Source organism: Molossus molossus, unplaced genomic scaffold, assembly GCF_014108415.1.
Source record: "Molossus molossus isolate mMolMol1 unplaced genomic scaffold, mMolMol1.p scaffold_m16_p_16, whole genome shotgun sequence".
Taxonomy (NCBI): domain Eukaryota; kingdom Metazoa; phylum Chordata; class Mammalia; order Chiroptera; family Molossidae; genus Molossus; species Molossus molossus.
The window spans coordinates 13,580,617-13,602,879 of NW_023425351.1; the positions used below are offsets into that span (position 1 = coordinate 13,580,617).

The 22,263-nt window shown below is 36.3% G+C and overlaps 1 protein-coding gene across 7 annotated transcripts in view; it reads right to left on the bottom strand.

The window, feature by feature from the left end:
* Positions 1–21,597, bottom strand: part of TMEM68 (transmembrane protein 68) — a 68,220-nt gene extending 46,623 nt beyond the window's left edge. For all 7 annotated transcript variants that reach the window (XM_036264187.1, XM_036264181.1, XM_036264188.1 and 4 more), the window contains exons 1-2: positions 21,539–21,597; positions 20,539–20,932 (exon numbers count right to left, since the gene is read on the bottom strand). In XM_036264187.1, the coding sequence (XP_036120080.1) occupies positions 20,539–20,863 (325 nt within the window). In that variant the 5' untranslated portion in view covers positions 20,864–20,932; positions 21,539–21,597. The remainder of the gene's footprint in view (positions 1–20,538; positions 20,933–21,538) is intronic.
* Positions 21,598–22,263: the final 666 nt, after the last annotated feature.

Sequence of the window (22,263 nt, forward strand, 5' to 3'; positions counted from 1 at the left end):
ACTTCCTGGAAACCTCTTGTACAAAGCAAAACCTGAAACTGGGAGAGGTGCAGGAAACCCTTCCACCCCTTTTAAGGAAAGGTTATATGCAAAAGACACGTGATGCTGAAAGGGACAGAGCTCCATTTCCTCTCATCCTCTCTTCTGCCTCGCCCCACCATCCTATTCTCAGGCAAAAATTCACTGTGACTATGGAAGGGTAGATGCTACCCCTGGGAGGTATAGGGTAGACCCAGGTCCTGGAATGACATAAAGCAGAGATTTGCTAACACTGGGAGGAAGGGCAGGAAATGCTACCTACCTCAAACTCCTACCTACACAAGACTGAAGTTTGCCTGCCACAGGGAAGAGTGAAAGGACCACTGAGAAAGCATCACACTTGAGCCCCAGGCATACGGAGCCTGTGGAAGATTTGGGCTAAAACAGAAATATTGAGGAGTGGGCCCTTCTGTGGCACAGGCATACAGGGTTGAGGGGTAGTAGGAACACTGAGAAAAACCCTCCAGCAGTCTAGGCTCTATATATGCACAAGGTTGCAGAATTCTGAAGTCTGTGCTGAACTGAAGGCAACTATACCTACAGCAAAACCTCAGTTCAATTACTGAGTAGACAGAATTAACCCCTACTCCATTCACTTAACAGCCTGACAGAAAATGGACAATTTTCCGTGATAAATAACCATTTACTTCATTCACTACTGTTATTTATTTTTTTACAAACAAGGCCCAGAATTCATTTTAAAATTTGTGGGACATAGAACATGGTAAAAAAAAAAAAATCCATTGTCGCCCTGGCCGGTTTGGCTCAGTGGTTAGAGTGTTGGCCTGTGGACCAGAGAGTCCCAGGTTCGGTTCCCACTAAGGGCATGTACCTTGGTTGCAGTTTGTCCCCAGCCCTGGTTGGGTCGTGTGGGTGGCAACCACTCAATGTGTCTCTCTCACATCGATGTCTCTCTCTTTCTCTCTTTCTTCCTCTCTCCCTCCTGCTCCATCTGAAGATAAATGCAAAAATGTCCTCGGGTGAGGATTAAAAAAAAAAAAAAATCCATTGTCAAGAGATTGTTTAATCAAGAGAATCAGACCCAAATGTTTAAATTACCAGAAAGCAACTTTAAAATTATTATGGTTACTATGTTCAAGGATCTAGCATAAAAAGTGGACATGTAATCAGATAAGAAGTCAAATAAAAAGGCTATATACTTAAATGAGATCTAAAGATTAGATGTTAGTAATATGTCAATGTTAACTTCCTGATTTTAATGGTTTTATTGATGTTAAATAGAACATCTTTGTTTGTAGGAATATATACTAAAAATGTTTCAGAGAGGGTAATGTAGGCACTTAGAGTCAAATAATTAAAGTTATTTGTACAATACTCTGAATATTAATTTTTTAAAAGTCTACAAATAAAAAAATAATCATATTGTTGTTTATAAAAATATCATGTAAGATCAGAGAATCTATAAGGTAAAAAGAATCTTCAGGTTCCAACTTAACAAGTAATATCAGAATTTAAAACCACTTTTGGTTGTTAATCAAGGTTATCCAAGGAGCCACACATCTCTAAAACATCAAGCACACTTGATTGAATCTGTTAGCTTCTAAAAAACAATCTGGATATTTCTGTGTAAGCTTGCTATAGCTGCAAAGGAATACAAGGTTCTACTCGTTACAAGCAGGTTGTGAAAGGGATAAGCAAATGAGGAGGTAAAGGGAAATAGATGAAATAGGTCCAGAGCAGGAGACAAAATAAGTTAAAACTTCCCTATGAGGTAAACAACCCAGAGTAAAATTTAACAGAGTCATAAAATAATTCACTGATAAAAGTAGAAAAACTCTTTTAACTAATGACCCAAAGTAAAACACCATTAAACTGTTATATACATTTGGATAACTTATTAAAGCTGTAAATTTTTTTAAATGTTTATTTTATTCACAAACATAAACTATTGTTTAGAAATCCCCCCCCCCAATTTTATTACCAAACACCAACACATTTTTTATAGCAATCCTGTGCTGTTGGTGGATTGTGAGGAATATAAAAATAAGCTCCACCAATGTTTCAGAGGAAGATACTGAGTATTTTACCACAGGAGTTGCGAACTGATACTCCCAAGAAGCAGGTGAAATATGATCATGGTTCTAGTCATAAGACCTGCTTTTCCTTCCTATGTCACCAGTAAGGTCACAGGCTCAGCTGGGCCTTGCAAAAAGGAAAAAGCCTACTGAATAAGTGGGTCAATGAAGAAAGCAAAAAAGAAATTTAAAAAATACCTTGAGATAAATGAAAATGAAAATGCAGCATACTGTCCTGGCCCATGTGGCTCAGTTGGCTGGAGAGTCATCCAGTATACCAAAAGGGGGCGAGTTAGAGTTCCGGTCAGGGAGCATATCCAGGTTTCAGGTTTGATCTCTGGTCAGGGTACATGCAGGAGGCAACCGATTGATGTTTCACTCTCACATTGATGTTTCTCTCTCTCCCTTGCCCTTCTTCTCTCTCTAAAAAAAATCAATAAAAGCATGTCCTCTGATGAAGATTAAAAAAAAGAAAAACAACACACTAAAGCTTCATAAGACGCGCAAAAGCAGTTCTAAGAAGGAATTTCATAGCAATAAATGCCTACCTCAAGAAACAAGAAAAATTTCAAATAAACAACTTAAAGATATAGAGATATAAAGGTATAAAGATACCTCAAGGAACTAGGGAAAAAAAAAAAACCTCCAATGTTGCTAAAAGGAAATAATAGATCAGAAAGGAAATCAATGAAATAGACACAAAAAAAGACAACAGAAAATACCATTGAAATCAAGATGTTTGTTTGTTTTCTTAATTCTCACCCAAGGATATTTTCCCACTTATTTTCAGACAGAGTGGGAAGAAGAGAGAGAGAAACATCAATGTGAGAGAGACACATGGATTGGTTGCCTCCCGCACGATCACAAGCAGGGCCAGAGACTGAACCACAACCAAAATCAAACTAATGACTTTTTTTTTTTTAATTTTGTAAGACGACAGGATAAAACAGAAGCCCAATTTGAAAAGGAATTTCAAACCCTTGAGAAAAAGCATACTGATGTCTACAAGCCCTTCCTTGTGGACACATCCCATGTGCCTAGTGCATATATGAAGGAGGAGGAATGTACACAAAGATCAGAAAACGAGGATGTGGGAAAGACAGAGGGTTCGGATGCATCTGACAATGCCCGTTTACTTCAGGGTATGTTTCCTCCAGGTTTCAGTAAACTCTTCCAACAATGTTATTCGGACTGGCTCGAGGTACCAGCAGGTTGTGGGACAGTGCCCTCTAATCCACACCTTTTTCGCACCCAGTTTTACACGTTCCATCTCATTATCGTTCGGCACCATTCTTAGTCATGTTTTCTCGGTTCCTGGCATACACCCTTAACCACCATGCAGGATCATCTGATGGTGGTGAAATGGCACCAGGTATTAGAGTGGTGAAGTTAGACCAGACCTTGGTTCAACAACCTTAGTACTTGAGTTTTGGCTAATAAAGAGATCAGAGCCAAGACTCAGACTATAAGAGAAAGTTTATTTTGAAAGTCACAGAGGTAGAAGAAGTGAGCCATAGAAAAAAATGGGCTCAGGAAACAAGTTACAGAGGAAAAAGAAGGAACCTTGGAGCTTAGGAGAGAGAGAGGCAAGAAAAACATACCTGTGGAAAGGGGGAGAGGTGCAGGAATGTGTTTGAGTCTGTGTGTGTGTGTGTGTGTGTGTGTATGTGTGTGTGAGAAAGAGAGAGAGAAAGAGAGAATTCTTCAAACCCACGACTCTTTAGTCTGCAGGCTGACACTCTAACTGCTGAGCCAAACAGGCCAGGGCTCTTTTTTTTAATATATTATTTTTATTGATTTTTTTTTTTAGAGAGAAAACATCAGTGTGAGAGAGAAACACTGATCGGCTGCCTCCTTGCCCGCTGCTGGAGATCAAGCCCACAACCCTGGGCATGTGCCCTGACTTTGAATCAAACCAGGACCTCTCAATCCATGGGACGACACTCAATCCACTAAGCCACACCCACCGGGCCCAAGATCTGTTTCTTTGAAAGATAAACAAAATTAACAAACCTTTAATTAGAAAGAAAATCACCAAGAAAAAAAACTCAAATAAAATGGGAAATGAAAGAGGATACCTCACAACTGATACCACAGAAATACAAACAATGAACAAATATACGCCAACAAATTGGACAATCTAGAAGAAATGGATAAATTCCAAGAAACATACAACCTTCTAAGACTTTCTATTCAGATATTTTTTTTTTCTATTACTAGTAAGGGGATAGAATCTGTAATCAAAAATCTCCCAACAAAAGTCCAGGACCAGCCCAGATGGTGTGGCTCAGTGGTTGAGCATCGACCCATGCATCAAGAGGCTGCTGGTTACATTCCCAGTAAGGGCACATGCCCAGGTTGTGGGCTTGATCCCCAGTTGGGGCCATGCAAAAGGAAGCCAACTGATGTTCTCTCTCATCGATGTTTCTCTCTCTCTCTCCCTCTCCCTTCCTCTCTCTCTAAAATCAAAAGAAAAATGAAAAAAAAAAAGTCCAGGACCAAATGGCTTTACTGGTGAATTGTACCAAACATTCAAAGAATTAATACCAATTCTTCTCAAACACTTCCAAAGAAAAGAAGAGAAGAGAAAGAAATACGTCAAAACTCATTTTACAAGGTGCGCATTACCCTGATACCAAAATCAAACAAGAACACCACAAGGAAAGAAAATTACAGGCCAATTACAATCCCTGAGGAACATAATCCAAGATGCAAGGATAGTTCAACATTCACAAATTAATCAACATGTTAAACCACATTACCAAAATGAAGAGTAAAATCATATGACCATTTCTAGAGATGCTGAAAAAACATCTGACAAAATTTGACATCCATTTATGACAAAAACTTTCAACGAAGTGAGTATGAAGGGAATGTACCTCAACAAAATAAAGACTATATATGACAAGCCCAGAACAAACATATTCCACCGTGGAAAACTGAGAGCTTTTCCTCTAAGATCAGAAACAAAACAAAGATGCCTACTCTCACCACTTTTATTCGACACAGTACTAGAAGTCCTAGCCAGAGCAATAAGGCAAAGAGAAAATATAAAAGGTATCCAAATTATTAAGAAAGAAGTAAAACTGTCACTATTTGCAGATTACATGATGTTATATATAGAAAATCCTAAAAAAATCTACCAAAAAAATAAAACTGTTAGAACTAATAAATTTAGTAAAACTGCAGACTACAAAATCAATATACAAATTTCTTGTATTTCCATATACTAATAACAAATTATCAGAAAAAGAAATTAAGAAAACAATCCCTAGGAATAAATTTAACCAGACAGGTGAAAGATGTGCAAAGTGAAAACTATGACAATGGGACTTCCGGTCAAGATGGCGGGTAGGTAAACGCAGTATCGCGTCCTCCCACAACCACATCAAAGTTACAACTAAACTACAGAACAACCATCATTCAAAACTGCCTGAAATCAAGCTGAATGGAAGTCCTACAACTACGAAATTAAAGCAGCAGCCACATCCAGACTGGTAGGAGGGGCGGAGGCGGCGCCACGGGCTGGTCCCACACCCAAGTGTGGCGGATAAAAATCAGGAGGCTCCTGCAGCTGGGAAGGTCCTTCCTGAGGACTGAGGGGTCCCCGTCCCACACCAGGTGCCCCGCTCAGGGTTCCAGTGCCAGGAAGAGAAGTCCCCATAACTTCTGGCTGGAAAAACCAGCAGGAACTGAGGCTCAGGGAGGCTGACGCGGCTGGAGCCCCAGGCAGCTCCTTAAAGGGCCCGCGCATGGACTTATTGGACTCTCTCCCTCTAAGCTTGGAGGGGACGCAGCTCGAGGGGCACCAGAGTCATACAGGGAAGAACTGAGCTGTTTGGCACTGGAGCGAGGGCTGGAGAGGGGGCTTTCTCCGGGACAAACGTGCTGTAAGAGGCCTTTGTTCCTTTGGTGAGCCCTTCCCGGGGGAGGCAGACAGTCGCCATATTTGGGACTCCAGCAACTTGGCTCACACTGGTAGCCCCGCCCTGGTGACTCCCCAAGGCCCCGCCCTGCCCCACCCAACTTTCAGGCCCACCCAACTTTCAGGCCCACCCAAGCTGTTGCCACTTGCTTAACCATAGGATTGGCCGGTCTTGGATCCTGCTTCAGGTTTTTCCTAAATTCTTTCAAATGAGCAGCATCTGGTCTCAGCCAGCCCCATACCTCTCATTAAGTAATACACTGAAACAAACACAAGGAGGCAGCCAAAATGAGGAGACAAAGAAACAGGTTCCAAATGAAAGAACAGAACAAAACCCCAAGAAAAGAACTAAGCAAAATGGAGATAAGCAACCTAACAGATACTGAGTTCAAAATACTGCTTATAAGGATGCTCAATGAACTTAGTGAGAACTTCAGCAAACTTAGTGAGGGCCTCAAGAGCCTAAGAAAGGACCAGTCAGAAATGAAGGATGCACAGTCAGAAATGAAGGAGGCACTAACTGAAATAAAGAATAATTTACACAGCTTCGATAATAGAGTACGTAAATCCAAGGAGCAAACCATCGATTTGGAATATAAGGAAGCAAAAAATGCCCAATCAGAACAGCAAAAAGAAAAAAGAATCCAAAAAAATGAGGATAGTGTAAGGAGCCTCTGGGACAACTTCAAGCGTGCCAACATTCGCATCTTGGGGGTGCCAGAAGGAGAAGAGCGAGAACAAGAAATCAAAAACCTGTTTGAAACAATAATGGCAGAAAACTTTCCTAATCTGGTGAAGGAAACAGACATACAAGTCCAGGAAGCACAGAGAGTCCAAACAAGATGAACCCCAAGAGGCCCACACCAAGACACATCATCATCAAAATGCAAAAGGTTCAAGACAAAGAGAGAATCTTAAAAGCAGCAAGAGAAAGGCAGCTAGTTATCTACAAGGGAGTTCCCATAAGGCTGTCAGCTGATTTCTCCAAAGAAACTTTGCAGGCCAGAAGGGAGTGGCAAGAAATACTCACAGTGATGAAAAGCAAGAACCTACAATCAAGATTACTCTATCCTGTAAAGCTGTCATTTAGAATCGATGGACATATAAAGACTTTCCCAGACAAGAAAAAGTTAAAGGAGTTCATCACCACCAAACCGTTATTATATGAAATGATGAAGGGTCTTTTGGAAGAAAAAGATAAAATATATGAACAGACAAAATGGCAATGAATACATATCTGTCAACAATGGAATCTACAAACAAAATGAACAGGTAGAACAGAAACATTCTCATAGATACAGAGAACATTTTGTTGGTTGCCAGTTGGGAGGGGGGCTGGGGGAATGGGTGAAAAAGGTGAAGGGATTAAGAAGTACAAATTCATTGCTAGACTGACAAACCTCAAAGGGAAAGGGGTTGGGGGGGTGGGAAGAAATAAACCAAAGAACTTATATGCATGCATAACCAATGGACACAGACAATAGTGTGGGAAAAGGTGGGAGGGGGGCGGGAGTGGGGAGGAGGGGGTCGATGGGGGAAAAATGTGGAACATCTGTAATACATTTTACATCCAACAATAAAGATTTAAAAAAAAAAACTATGACAATGATGAAAGAAACTAAAAAAGACACAAATAAATAAAAAAATAATCTAAGCTAATGGATGATAATATATAATATTATTTAAATATCCATACTATCCAAAGTAATCTAGAGATTCAATTCAATTCCACTGCATTTTTCACATAAATAGAACGAACAATGCTAAAATTTGTATAAAACCAGAAAAGACCCTGATCAGGCAACACAATCTTGAGAGAAAGAACAAAGCTAGAAACATCATGCTCCCTGATTTCAAGCTATATGACAAATGTATAGTAATCAAAACAGTATGGTATTGGTATTTTTTAAAAATTACATAGATCAATAAAAGAGAACAGAGAGCCCAGAAATAAACCAACACTTATATGGTCAATTAATTTACAACAAAGGATCCAAGAATACACAATGGGGAAAGGATAATCTCTTCAATAAATGGTACTGGGAAAACTAGACAGATACACGAAAAAGAATGAAACTGGACTACTCACCAAAAATTATGCAAAAATTAACTAAAAATCTATTATAGATTTGAATGTGACACCTGAAACCATAACACTAGAACAAAACATGGGCAGTAAGCTTCTTGACATCAGTCTTGGCAATTATTTTTTAGATCTGACTCCAAAAGCAAAAGCAAAAATTAGCAAGTGGGGATGTATCAAACTAAAAAGCTTTTACACAGCAAAGGAAATCAACAAAATGAAAAGACAACCTACTGAAAGGGAGAAAATATTTCCAAACCACATAGCTGATAAAAGGTTAATATCCAGCCCTGGCCGGTTTGGCTCAGCGGTTGGAGCGTCCGCCTGCGGTCCGGAGAGACCCGGGTTCAGTTCCCGCTAAGGGCATGTACCTCGGTTGCAGTTTGTCCCCGGCCCCTGGTTGGTCGTGCGGGTGGCAGCCACTCGATGTGTCCCTTTCACATCGATGTTTCCCTCTCTCTCTCTTCCTCTCTCTCCCTCCCACTCTATCTGTACAAAAAATGGAAAAATGTCCTCGGGTGAGGATAAAAAAAAAAAAAAAAAGGTTAATATCCAAAATATATAAATTAGTCATATAACTCAATAGAAAAAATCTGATTAAAAAATGGGCAGAGGACCTAAATAGACATTTTTCCAAAGACATCAAAATGGCCAAGAGGTACATGAAGAGATGTTCAACATCACTAATCATCAGGGACATGCAAATCAAACCACAATGAGGTATCACCTCACACACCTGTAAGAATGGCTATTATCAAAAAGACAATGAATAAGAAGTGTTGGTGAGGATGTGAAGAAAAGGGAACCCTTGTGCACTGATAGTGGGAATGTAAATTGGTAAAGTCAGTATAGAAAACAGTATGGAGGTTCCTCAAAATATTAAAAATTGAACTACCATATGGTCCAGCAATTCCACTTCTGTGTATTTATTCAAAGAAAATAAAAACACTAATTTGAAAAAAATATACATGCATGTTCACTCAGTATTATTTACAATAGCCAAGATATGAAAACAACTTTGGTGTCCACTGATGAATGAATTAAAATATGATGTATGTACATATACACATCAGGATACTATTCAGCCCTACAAATTAAATCTTGCCATTTGTAAGAACATGGATAGATCTAAAGGGTATTATGTTGGATGAAATAAGTCAGACAGAGAAAGGCAAATATCATATGATCTCTTATATGTGGAATTTATTTTAAAAAAAAAACAAACACCACCAAGCTCATAGATACAAAGAACAGAATGGTAGTTGCCAGAGATAGAGGATGGGGAGGTGGGTGAAATGGGTGAAGGGGATAGTAGATACAAACTTCAGTTATAAAATAAATGTTGCAGGGATATAATGTACACGTGGTGACTATATTAAATAATTCTGTTTTGTATATTTGAAAGCTGCTAAGAATTTAACTCTTCAAAGTCCTTATCACAAGAAAAAATTTTTTGTTAACTATGTATGGTGATGGATGTTAACTGGACCTATTGTGGTGATCATTTCTCATATATACAAATATAAAATGATTATGTTGTACACCTGAAACTAATATTATATGCCAATTATACCTCAATAAAGAGGAAAAAAATATATAAAGTAATACATAAGATGTTTTTGTTATTTTTTTCATGTCATAAAAGGAACACCATTTTTGGTTTAAACTTCATTCAATTAAATAAAGTTGTTTTGGAAGTCTTTCTCCAAAGAAGGAAGGAACGAACAAACGAATGAAGGAATGAAGGGAGGGAGGGAGGAAAAAGCAAGTATCCAGAGGCCAAGAGCACTATTAAGCTCAAAGAAATAGGAAGGGTCAAAAGGAAATTTCCTATGGCTACAGCAGAAAAGGAAAGGAAATTCCTACAGCCATACTGCCCCACACAGAATGGGTGGCCCAAGAAGTATTGCCACTGACATTAACAGACAAAAGGAGAACCCAGAATCTGGAAATTTGAAACTGTTTCTTTCCCTTAAGTTTTTATCCGTTTGATTTGCTAAGAAACAAGCATTCAAATAAAGATTTCAGTGTAAATTTTAGTGTAGGAAATTCATTTTTATAGAAGTTCCTAAGGTCTTCACCAAACAGATTAAATTAAGTATGGTAACTGTCATTCTAGTATTGAAAGCATGAACTACTTGATAACAATTTAAATGAACTCAAGAGAATGGTTTTTAAAAATTATTTTTATTTTTTAATTATAGTTGACATTTAATATTATATTAGTTTCAGGTCAAGAGAATGAATGTTTTTAAAAATTAAATTTAATGCCTGGCCAGTGTGGCTCAGTGAATTGAGCATCATCCCATGCACCGAGAGGTCACTGGTTCAATTCCCAGTTGGGGCACATGCCCAGGTTGCAGGCTTGGTCCCCAGTAGAGGATGTGTATAGTAGGTAGCAGATTGATGTTTCTCTCTCATTGATGTTTCTATCTCTCCTTCTCCCTTCCCCTCTCTCTCTCTCTAAAACATCAACAAAAAAACATATTTAAAAAAAAAAACATTAAAATTATATTTTTTAAATTAATGATATTTCAATACTTTAAACATTTCCTTCCAATTACCTAATTCTAATTGAAGTAATTCAATTTACTTTCAGCTTGACAGAACAATCACTGAGGTTATCTGAAGTTATCAAAAGGATCAACTAACTGCCCCATCACATAAATTTTCTGAGAAATAAAGAGTACTTCTTTGAGGGATTCTATATAAAATATCCTTGATGTTCTTTCTTTCTTTCAGAATTTTTTTAAAAAAAGAACTAAGAAATAATTTAACTACTTACATAATACCAAATCATCTGGTTGAAAGCAGAAAAGTTCAATCAATTAAATTACTGACAGAAATTATAGTTACCATAGTGCCACTAAACATTAAGTCCAAATATTATTTAAGTGTGTCACTCTTTTTTTAAATGTTTTTATTGATTTTTTAGAAAGAAGAAGGAAGAGAGAGAAACATCACTATGAGAGAGAAACAGCAATCGGCTGCCTCCTGCACACCCCCTACTGGGGATCAAACCAGCAACCTGGGCATGTGCCCTGACTGGGAATCAAACCAAGACCTCTCAGTCCATGGGACGACGCTCAATCCACTGAGCCACACCGGCTGGGCTGTGTCACTCTTAAAGCACAAATGGATCACACCACTCCCAGCTTGGAAAGCATCAGATTATCACTTTAGTCCAACAATGTCAAGGCCTTTTAGATCCCAACTGCCCATCAAGTGATATTATTCAGATTCTTTCATGAATCACATGGACTAATGTTGACTCCCTAAATATGTTTTCCCACCTCTGTGCTTATTGAGCTAAATGGAGCACTTCCTGTCCAATGTTTTCCTGTCTAGCAGAAGTAGAAATCTTAAGGCACTTTAACTCCTTCTCTCAGACTCTACATTCACTTGATCACCAACTTCTATGCATTTTTACTCTCTTAAATCTATCAAACCTTGTTCCTAATGTTAGTTTCAAAGTGTAGCCCCATCATCTGCCTATACTACACCAATCCTAAGGAGATCTGATGAGCAATAAAAGCTCAGAGAAAGAAATCACAAAGGCAATTACTGTCACTAGCTAATCATTGTCGAGGGAGAAGGAGCCTCATTTTGAGTAGTCTGGGCTTCATTAATAAGAACATCCCTATTCTATGATAAATATGGCTTTCTTATTTGATGCATTAAATACAAAAATTTATTTACCTCCCCTGCAGTAACTCAATGCTCATTAAGCACTCTCCTGATTTTTTGGCTTTCCATGTAGCATAGCTCAGAGAGAGGACTTGATGGTTATACTGGAGCTCAGTAGCCTCACCTCCATAGCATTATTTATTACTTAAATGAGTTAACCACCTTTAGGCATCAGCAGCATGAATTCAGATAAGGATAATCTCCTCCTGAGATAGATCCCTTCTAAATTTGTCATAAAAAATCCTATACACTATGGTAAATTAACAATGCATCCTTCTGGGCCTTCCTCAGGAAAGCAAGTAGAACTAAACTACTTACAAAATCAAGTCCAAATTCCTGTGCATAGCATTCAAGATCCTTCAAAACCTAGCTTCAGTCTACCTTTCCAGGTTCATCATTCAACATACTTCTCACCCATGAATGATTTATCTTCTAGTCCTGACTACAGCCTGCATTTTATTTAGTACTAGTGTGTGCATGCATATGTGTGTGTTTTAACACAAATTTATATCCTACTATGACTACAGTGATGAATCTTATTTTTTCCATTCAACAGCAAACGTTATCTTAGAGATCTTCCCTTGTTAGCTGTATGTAGTGATCATATTCTTAAATGGTTATTTCCCTATCCAGAGATCACTGAATTGTTTCTAGTTTTCCAAAAACACTGCTGCAGTGAATATCCCTTACATGCATCCTTGTGCACTGAATGTGTGAATATATCACTAGAACAGATACTCAGAAGGGCAACTGTTGGTTATATGATACGACTACTTTAGATTCTAAAGTAAATCGTCCACCAAATTGTCCTCCTGACTCGCTGTACAATACTTTTTCACACACAATGAATGAGTTTCCGTTTCTCCATTCTCATTCTTTAATGTTATAAAACTTTTTAATTTTTGCCAATCTTTTGGGTAAAAATATATCTCAATGTAGTTTTAATTTGCATTTTCCTAACTACTAGTGGGCTTGTGCATCTGTTATAATTATTGGCCATTTGTTTCTTGATCATAAGGTTTTCTTACTAATTTATTATTTTCTAAGATACATCATAAATGACTTGTACTAATCTGTTCCATCTTTTGATGTCTTTTTATTAATCCTTGCCCGAGGATATTTTTCCATTTATTTTCAGAGTGGGAGAGGGAATGAGGGAAGGTAGGAGAAAGAGAGAAATAGAAAGAGAGAAACATTAGTCTGAGAGAAACACCGATTGTTGCCTCCAACACGACCCAGACCAAGGCTGGGAACCGAACTGCAACCGAGGTAAGCCCTTGATCGGAAACAAACCTGCAACACTTTGGTCCAAGAGCTGAAGCTCTAACTCTGAGTCAAACTGCCCAGGGCTTGACATGTCTTTTAGCTATGTCTTTATAAATAGCTTTTGTTTTACTATGTCTTTTTTAAGAAGACCTTCTCTACTTGGAGATCATCAAATATTTCCCTGTCTTTTCCTACTGATCTAGAAAACTTTTATCATTTACTAAGTCACATGTTTCTGGACTTTTTAAAATCTGTTTAATCTATTTGTGATAATCCTTTCCCTGTACCAATACCATAATTTCAATCATTAAAAATGTTAGTGTTTTTGATACAATAGGGAAAACACTCCCTCTTTTGTGTGTTTTTTTTTTTCAAATTTGCCTAGGTATTCTTATTTACTTTTCTATATAAATTTAGAAGTTGCATAAAAACTCAGTTAAAATTGTACTGAATTAATAAATTAACTGAGAGTAAGGACTCTACAGTGACATCTTTATTGTACTGAGACTTTCTATCTGCTTCAACTCTTTTGAATTCCACCTGTAAAGTATACAGTTTCACCATAAAGTTCCTACATATTTTTTTGTTCAATGTAGTCTTGAGTATAATTTTTCCTTTCCATTTTTAAAATTATTATTAGTGCCCTGGCTGGTTTGGTTCAGCTACTAGGGCATTGCCCGCAGACCAATGAGTTGTGGGTTTAATTCCAGTCAAGGGTACATACCTCAGTTGCGATTTGTCCCTGGCCCTCGTTGGGGTCGTGTAGGAGGCAGCCACTCGATGTGTCCCTTTCACGTTGATGTTTCTCTCTCTCTCTCTCTCCCTCCCACTCTATCTGAACAAAAAATGGGAAAATGTCCTTGGGTAAGGATTAAAAAAAAATTATTAGTGATATATGAATAGTTAACTAATTTTGGTTGATTTTATGCCCATTTCCCTTGGTAACCAATCGTATTAGTACTGATAAGTTTATCAGTTGATTCACTTGGTTCTTTCGAGTATCTCTTCTTTTCTAACCTTTAATTAATAATAGTTGGTGTGTGCTCTCCTTAGTTTTGATAGCAAAGTATGTTAACCTTGCAAAACAAACTATGTAGCTCCACTTTTTTTTTTCTATACTCTAAAACAGTTTAAGATGGGCATTATTTATTCCTTAAAAGTTTGACATAATTTGTGGACATTAGGCTCTTTGTGGAATGAAAAGGATAAAGACTTTTTGACTACTGTTCCAATTAATTTTATGATTATTGGTCTGTTCTGTTTCTCTCTTCTTTTGAACCAATTCTGACCATTTCTATTTTCCTACAAAACTGTCCATTTCATTTCATTTTTAAATACAGTTGTGTGTCTGTCTGACCGGTGTGGTTCAGCGAACTGAGCATCGTCCCATGGACTGAAAGGTCCCAGCTCGATTCCCGGTCAAGGTACATGCCCGAGTTGCAGGCTCAATCCCCAGTAAAGGGTATGCAGGAAGCAGTCCATCAATGTATCTCTCTCACATTGATGTTTCTCTCTCTCTCTCTCTCTCTCTCTCTCTCCCCCCCTTCCTTTTTCCCGAAAAAATCAATTTTAAAAAGTTTTTAAAAATTTAAAAATACAGTTGTGTGAAATATTTTCTCAATATTTTTCCCTACTCATTCTTCAAAGCCTTGTTCAACAGCTATCTCCTCTTGGAATAGTGCTTTTATTTTTCCCTGTAGAAAAAACAATGAGTTTTTATTGAGCATTTTACATGCCAGGCAGTGTATTGGGTCCATAACAATTGTTCTCATTTAGTCCTCACAGAAACCCTGAACTGATGAAGAAACATAAGTGGGAGCCTGTATAACTTATTCAAAGTCACGCAGTGGTAGGGCCAGGATGTAAACTCACATCTGTCTAATTACAAAGTCTGTGTTTTGCCCCATACCACACTTCCTACAACAGGCATGTCAATGCTACTTACACCTGTGTTTTTCAAGTGCTGGTAGAAAGCTATTACTGAGTTTTAAAATCACTTTGGTGAGTTATGACCAACATTTTTCTTTTTAAATAAATTTTAAAAAATAGACTAGAAAATGAAGGGAATCACATGTACAAAATATATTTACTTTTCATGAAATCGTGTGTGTTTGTGTATGGTTGTTTATACTAGGTGGCAAAATGTGTTTCTTATTAGAAAAAAAACAGTCAAAATTGTCTAAAATTGCATCTTAAAATACTAGGGAACTTGAACATAGTAGATATGTTAAACTAACTGCACTTAACAATGATCAAGATGTAGAGACTATGTATTTTAGTGACTTCCAAATTATTAGAGAAAGATGCTCTATAATTATGATAGCTAACATTTAGAGTCATGCATCACATACCGACATGTCAGTCAATGATGGATCACATATACAATGGTAGTCCCACATTATAATGGAGCTAAAAAATTCCTATTGCCTGGTGACATTGCAGCTATAATAATTTCGTAGCACATCGCAATATTCACATTTGTGGTGATGCTGGCATAAACAAACCTACTGTGCTGTCAGTTATATAAAAGTATATATAGCATATACAATTATGCACAGTACATCATACTTGACACTGATAAAAACAACTATGTTACTAGTTTATGTATTTACTATACTATACTTTTCATCATTATTTTATTTATTTATTTATTTATTTTACTTTTTTTAATCCTCACCCAAGGACATTTTTCCATTTCTTGTTCAGATAGAGTGGGAGGGAGAGAGAGAGAGAAACATCAATATGAAAGGGACACATCGAGTGGCTGCCACCCGCACGACCAACCAGGGCCGGGGACAAACTGCAACTGAGGTACGTGCCCTTAGCGGGAACCGAACCCGGATCTCTCTGGACTGCAGGCCAACGCTCTAACCTCTGAGCCAAACCAGCCAGGGCTTCATCATTATTTTAGAATGTACCCTACTTATTAAAAATAACTTTGCTATAAAACAGTATGCCACATTACACTAGCAGCAGCTTCATATATATACCTCATGTTTATTACATCACTTGATTGCATCATTTTCTCGTGCTTAATTTAATCGAGAACTGTTTTGTGCAGTAACATGCTGTACAAGTTCGTAGCCTAGGAGCAACAGGCTATGCCATGTAGATATATCCTAGGGGTGTAGTAGGATATAGCACCTAGGTTTGTGTTAGTACACTCCATGATGTTTGCATAAAGACAAAAATCACCTAATGTTGCATTTTTCATCATTAAATAGCACATGAATGTATTGAACATTTAGTATGTAATAAAAATTATGCTAAATACTTTACGTGAATTTTCACTAAATCCTTACAACTCATTTTACAGAGGAGGAAAATGAGATTCAGAAAAGTTAAGTATCTCATTTAAGAAGGGTTATTAACATAGTTTTAAGGAGTTCCAAAAACAGCAAATTTATGGTGGAAAAACCTGGCAGACACCTCGTGATCAAAGTTAATGTCACCAGTAATAAAACATATAAACATCATGAGCCTCTGATATAATGCACTAAGAACACATTATCAGTTTTGTAGTATTCTTGTCAAAAATGCATAAATTCAATCCAATTATGGAAAACATCAGATCTAAATTGAGAGCCAGCCTACAAAATAACTGAGCAATACTCTAAAGCAGTGAAGGTCATGGAAGACAAAAAAAGAAAAAACTAAATAACCAACATAGATTGGAAGAGACAGGACAATTAAATGCACTATTCAGATCCCAGTAAAAGGATACTGGTGGGAATACTGGAAGGAGTTCAATAAGATCTGTAGTTTAGTTAATAGTATTGTACCATTGTTAACTTGATAATTGTACAAATGATTATATAAGATAGTAAGATTAGGGGAAGCTGGGTGAAAAATATGCTGAAACTCTCAGTCGTATTTTTGCAATTATTCTGTGATTCAAAATTTTTTTCAAAATGAAGTTTTAAAAAAAATCATAATTATTGCAAAAGGAAGTGAGGAGGAGGGAGGGGGAAAGAAGGGAAGGAGAGAAGAAAAAGGAAACAGGGAAAGAGGAAAGGGAGAAAAAATGTTAGATAACTTGCCAGGGTCACCCAGCCAGAAATTGGGTAAGCCCGGTTTTGAACACAGGTAGTCTGACTGAGGAGTCCTTTACTGCATAAAAGACAGAGGAAGTACAAGGAAACTCTTATCCAACAGAAATAGAGAGGTACTACTTAATTAAACCATTGCATTTTCTAAAATTCTGTAGTGAAATGAATTGAACCAGGTATGTCAGGGCTACGTAAGCATAAACATCATTTTCAAACAATGAAGTAAATTCTTTTTTAAAACAAAAACAACCTCAATATGTACACACACATGATAAAACAAACAACTAAAAGCCCCCAAATAAAATATTTCTTACTTCCCTAAACTGTAAGTTATGGTCCTCATTAGGTTTACAGTTGTCCTAAAACATATAGTTTTAATTTTTTCCAATACATGTAGATATCTTGAGGAATCTTCCTCATCAAATTAATTTTCAGGGGAAATCATTAACTATTAAGAATCCAGCTTTTTAAAATATCATTCATATTTTCTAGGAATAATTTTTTTAAATAATAAGTCATAGTTTAAAGGCTATAAGCAACTTGAATGTAAGAAATTCAATGACCCATTATCACCAGGCAAACTACCTATAAATGTCTATAGGTACTTAAAGAAACATCAAATTAATGTTTCTTGACAGTATAGGCATAATTTGGAACCCCACATAAGAATCAGAGAATTGTTTTTAAATGACAGTACACTTACATTATATATAAGTATGAGGGTAAACTTTAACTTCAAGACAGAAAACACTAGATAGATTCTTGTACAAAGATACAGTAAACAAATAATAAATAAATGATGGTTCAATAATAGGTAACTGACTAAATTATAAAATTTACAAAGTTCCATGAGGTCATTAGAAGTCACTAAAAAGGATTAATGACATTAAAAATACTAGTCTGCAACACACATAAAAAATGATAAACACACCACAACTTCAAAAGAACTAAATTGCATGTTAAATTTTAAGTGACTATTATTTTATTTTTCTTATTTGACACATTTTCCACAATGAAAATTTATATTAGTTTAAAAATTCCTTTGAAGATTCTTTGAAAAGCATCTTTAAAACTGATTTGACACCAATACAAAATTCAAATATGCACACAAATGCCTTTTATATATGTCACCAAAGAATAGGATAAAGAAAATCATTTTTAAAATTATCATTTACCTAATAAAATATGTTATCATAATAAAATGTAAAACAAACTAAGAACTATGTACATAAATTTTACCTCCTCTGAGTCATAACTGCATATTTAAAAATACCTCAATAAATAAATACGATACTTGAAGATTAGATATCCTGCTATAAAATAAGTTCAGGGCTTGAAGTTATCCAAATCAAACCATGTCTCCGGAAATACATATAAGGTATGTATTTCTTTACAAGGTATGTTATCCTGAACTATTAGGGGAGGTTATATATGTGGGAGAGAAATAAATATTCCCAATGAGTACTGTAAACACCACCACTGAATCTTTGTATCACTGTTTTAAAGATAATGAACAATGGCAGTCTACCTAGATACAGTCTCTATAGACACACACATATGAAATGATGAAGTACCATCTTGCCTCAGGTTAAACAACCATCAGAGAGTATGAGAATTGTACTGACTGGCAAGAGCATTAGTATAAATGAGTAAATATCAGGAATTCAATCCATCAAAGATGTATGGTTTCTGATTGCAAACCTGCTGAATACCACTACTTCTGACACTAAATCCCCAACCTGGGACCAACTTACCACACAGCACAGATCACAAAAGTACACAACATAGAGCCTGATAGCTGAGGTTGCATTTTGGCTCCTCTTCCTAGTGTCCTAGTGTGCTTTGGGCAAATAACCTCTCATTGGAAAACTGTAAAATGGAGGTAACAGAACCTATCTATTATAAGGTTTAAAAGAATTAATGCATGTTAAGCATTTTACAATGTATGGCATAGTTAAGTGCTCAAAAAAGATTTGTAAGAATGTATGTAGTATTGCCCTGGCCAGTGTGGCTCAGCTGGCTGGACATTGTCCCATGCACCAAAAGGTTGTTGGTTTGATTCCCAGTTAAGGCACATGTCTGGGTTGCAAGCTCAATCCCTGATAGGGGACGTGAAGGAGGCAGCCAATTGATGTTCCACTCTCACAAAGATGTTTCTCTCTCTCTCTCCCCACCTTCCTCTCTCTAAAAATCAATTTTTAAAAATCTTAAAAAAACACACAGATTATGCCTAGTATTAAAATGACAACATATTAACCAAATAAGCATGTCATTGATCTTTGGTAAGAGCAGCCTTATACTTCTATGTAATCCTTAACTGTCTTTTCTTTTAATTAAAATACAGTTGACATACAATTCATCATTATCATTTATATTAGTTTCAGGTGTACAACATAGTGATTTGACAGGTATATTCCTTAGCATGATCACCACCTCAAGTGTCTATTTCAAAATCTGTGCTTCCTTCCACATCTTTCTTTGAAACCACTTTTGATACTTAACAATATGATATAGAAGGCATATCTTTGTTAACAAGCCTATTGAATCTTCTGTAGTCCAAAACAAGAGACCAAAAATAAGGTAAAAACTGGTAGAGAAAAACTCTAAATTCTTGAAAATAGCCCACTAGAGGGCAATTTTTATGACAGCCAAATGAAGAACCACCAATCATTAAATGTACATCACATTTTCTGAAATAACAAAGAAGGAAAGAAACTTACTGCTCTCTCATTTATTGGGAAAGATATAATGAGCTCTGAAATGAATTAGACCAAAAAAGATAAATTTTGGTATACAAATTATATTTAATATTCATTTTTAAAATATCTCTATATTGGAAAAGCCAAACTTATTTTATTTATTTTTTTAATCCTCACCCGAGGATATTCTCCCATTTATTTTCAGACAGAGAGAGAAAGAAACATGAATGTGAGAGAGACACATCAATCAGCTGCCTCCCACACAACCCCAACCAGGGCCAGGGACAAACCGCAACCGAGGTACATGACCTTGATCGGAATCGAACTTGAGACTCTGGTCTGAGGGCTGGTACTCTAACCGCTGAGCCTAACCAGCCAAGGCGCCAAACTTATTTTAAACAAAATGAAAGTAAATGCTAAATAAAGTATTTTCAAAACAGTTTTCTATAGTGCTTTAAATAGTCCCTTATTCTTAGATGTCTTAAATATAAATTTTTATATTTTAGCTTATAGTCCAACTGCTGTATAGTTCTTTCTTTAATGGACACTAATGTGTTTGGGAAAAATCATTTTAGGAAAGACATATATATATATATATATATATGCACAATGCATGCAAACAGATAACAAGAAATAGTAAATATCCCTTCCATTATATGTTTCAGTATGTTCTCAATAAATAAAATGGAATGATATAATTTCCATGCCACAAACACAAATATTAACACATAGAGATCAAAGTAATCTTGCTTACCATGCCAAACTGCAGCATGTCCATCCCACAGAGTTGCTACTGTCTTCCTTGCACCATCCCATAAATTATGAGAATAGGCTTCCTTTAATACATTCTTCCTCTTATAAATGTGTAAGAAAATAATAGTAAGGTAGAGAAGAAAAATCGTAAAGTAAGGAAGTATTAAAAGTATCAGTGGTGTAAAAACCCATAAGAGATAGTTTGCAAAATTCAAGTAGTCCTCCAATTGTTCCACGCCAAACCATTCTTCAAATATGTGAATCAGACAACTCATATAGGGCATAGAATCCTGTCCTACACCACAGGTTTGATTTTTGTCTATCATTTTTCTTTAAGTGAAAATGACAAATTCAGTCTCTTTCTTCATTGCCATGACAAGTCTTTAATTTTGCCACTAGAAGGGAAAAATAATCAGATGTTATTATTTTCATAATTAAAAAGTTAAATATTTTAGTCTACATAAATACTATATAGTCTTTTCTACCAAAAATTAGTAGATTATTAATGGTTAACTTTGTTGAAGATTTAAATGTGAAAATTATAAAGTTTCATTTGCCCACTCATAAAGTATGTCGGGTTTAGCTTTTGAAATAATTTACAAGTTATAATTGAGAGAGGAAAATAAGGCTGATGAAGAATGAAACTTCAGATTGATCTAAATAATCTGACTTCTATCTTACTTAAGTGGATCATAGTGAATATATGGCATCTTTACCAAATTACATTGAGATAACTCTATTCTTCACAAACAATAACATCAATATATGATTCAATAAAAGTAACCCAAGTCATTAGGAAATAATGACATACATTTTTTGATATTATCTTTTATAAGCAAGTTTATAAAAAATTCTCTGTTCTTTTGGCATTATGTAATAATAAAAAATTTATCAGTATCTTTTTTATCTTATAGGCACTAAAATTTCTTAAATCTTAAATGACTGAAAATATAGGTACAAAATTATTTTATGTAACTCTCTAAATCATTCACTTAACTTACCAGAAATTATATAAATATCTTGTCCCAAGTTTCTACGTATATATTCTGGAAAACACAGTATACAAATGGGAAAAAAATATGATTTAAAGACAATCAATATCTAGAGTTAGAATGTCCATAAAATAGCAAGAAACATGAACAAATATGTGACAAATATGAATATAGCCCACACTGGTGTATCAGAATTAAAAATTATACTCCTGCCCTGGCCGGTTTTGCTCAGTGGTTAGAGCGTTGGCCTGCAGTCCAGAGAGACCCAGGTTCAGTTCCCACTGGGGGCACGTGCCTCAGTTGCAGTTTGTCCCTGGCCCTGGTTAGGTGGTGCGGGAGGCAGCCACTCGATGTGTCCCTTTCATATTGGTGTTTCTCTCTCTCTCTCTCTCCCACTCTATCTGAACAAAAAATGGAAAAATGTCCTCAAGTGAGGATTAAAAAAATATATATATACTCATGCTACCAATGCTTTAGTGAGGACACCTCTATACTATACACTGTTTAGTTTCACTATGTAAAGTTCCATCTGAGACTTCTTTTTTCATTCCAGAGCTATGAAAAACTTTGCTTCTTCGGGAAAAAAGTATGAAGTTCAGATGTGTAACTGCCCATGTCTCTTTTTAGTAACTTTGCCAAATAATAAGCTAATCAATAATGTATCAATATTCAATGATACATAGGTATTAGCCCTTATGATCATGTTCTCCTATATAAGATTGCCGTCTTCCATT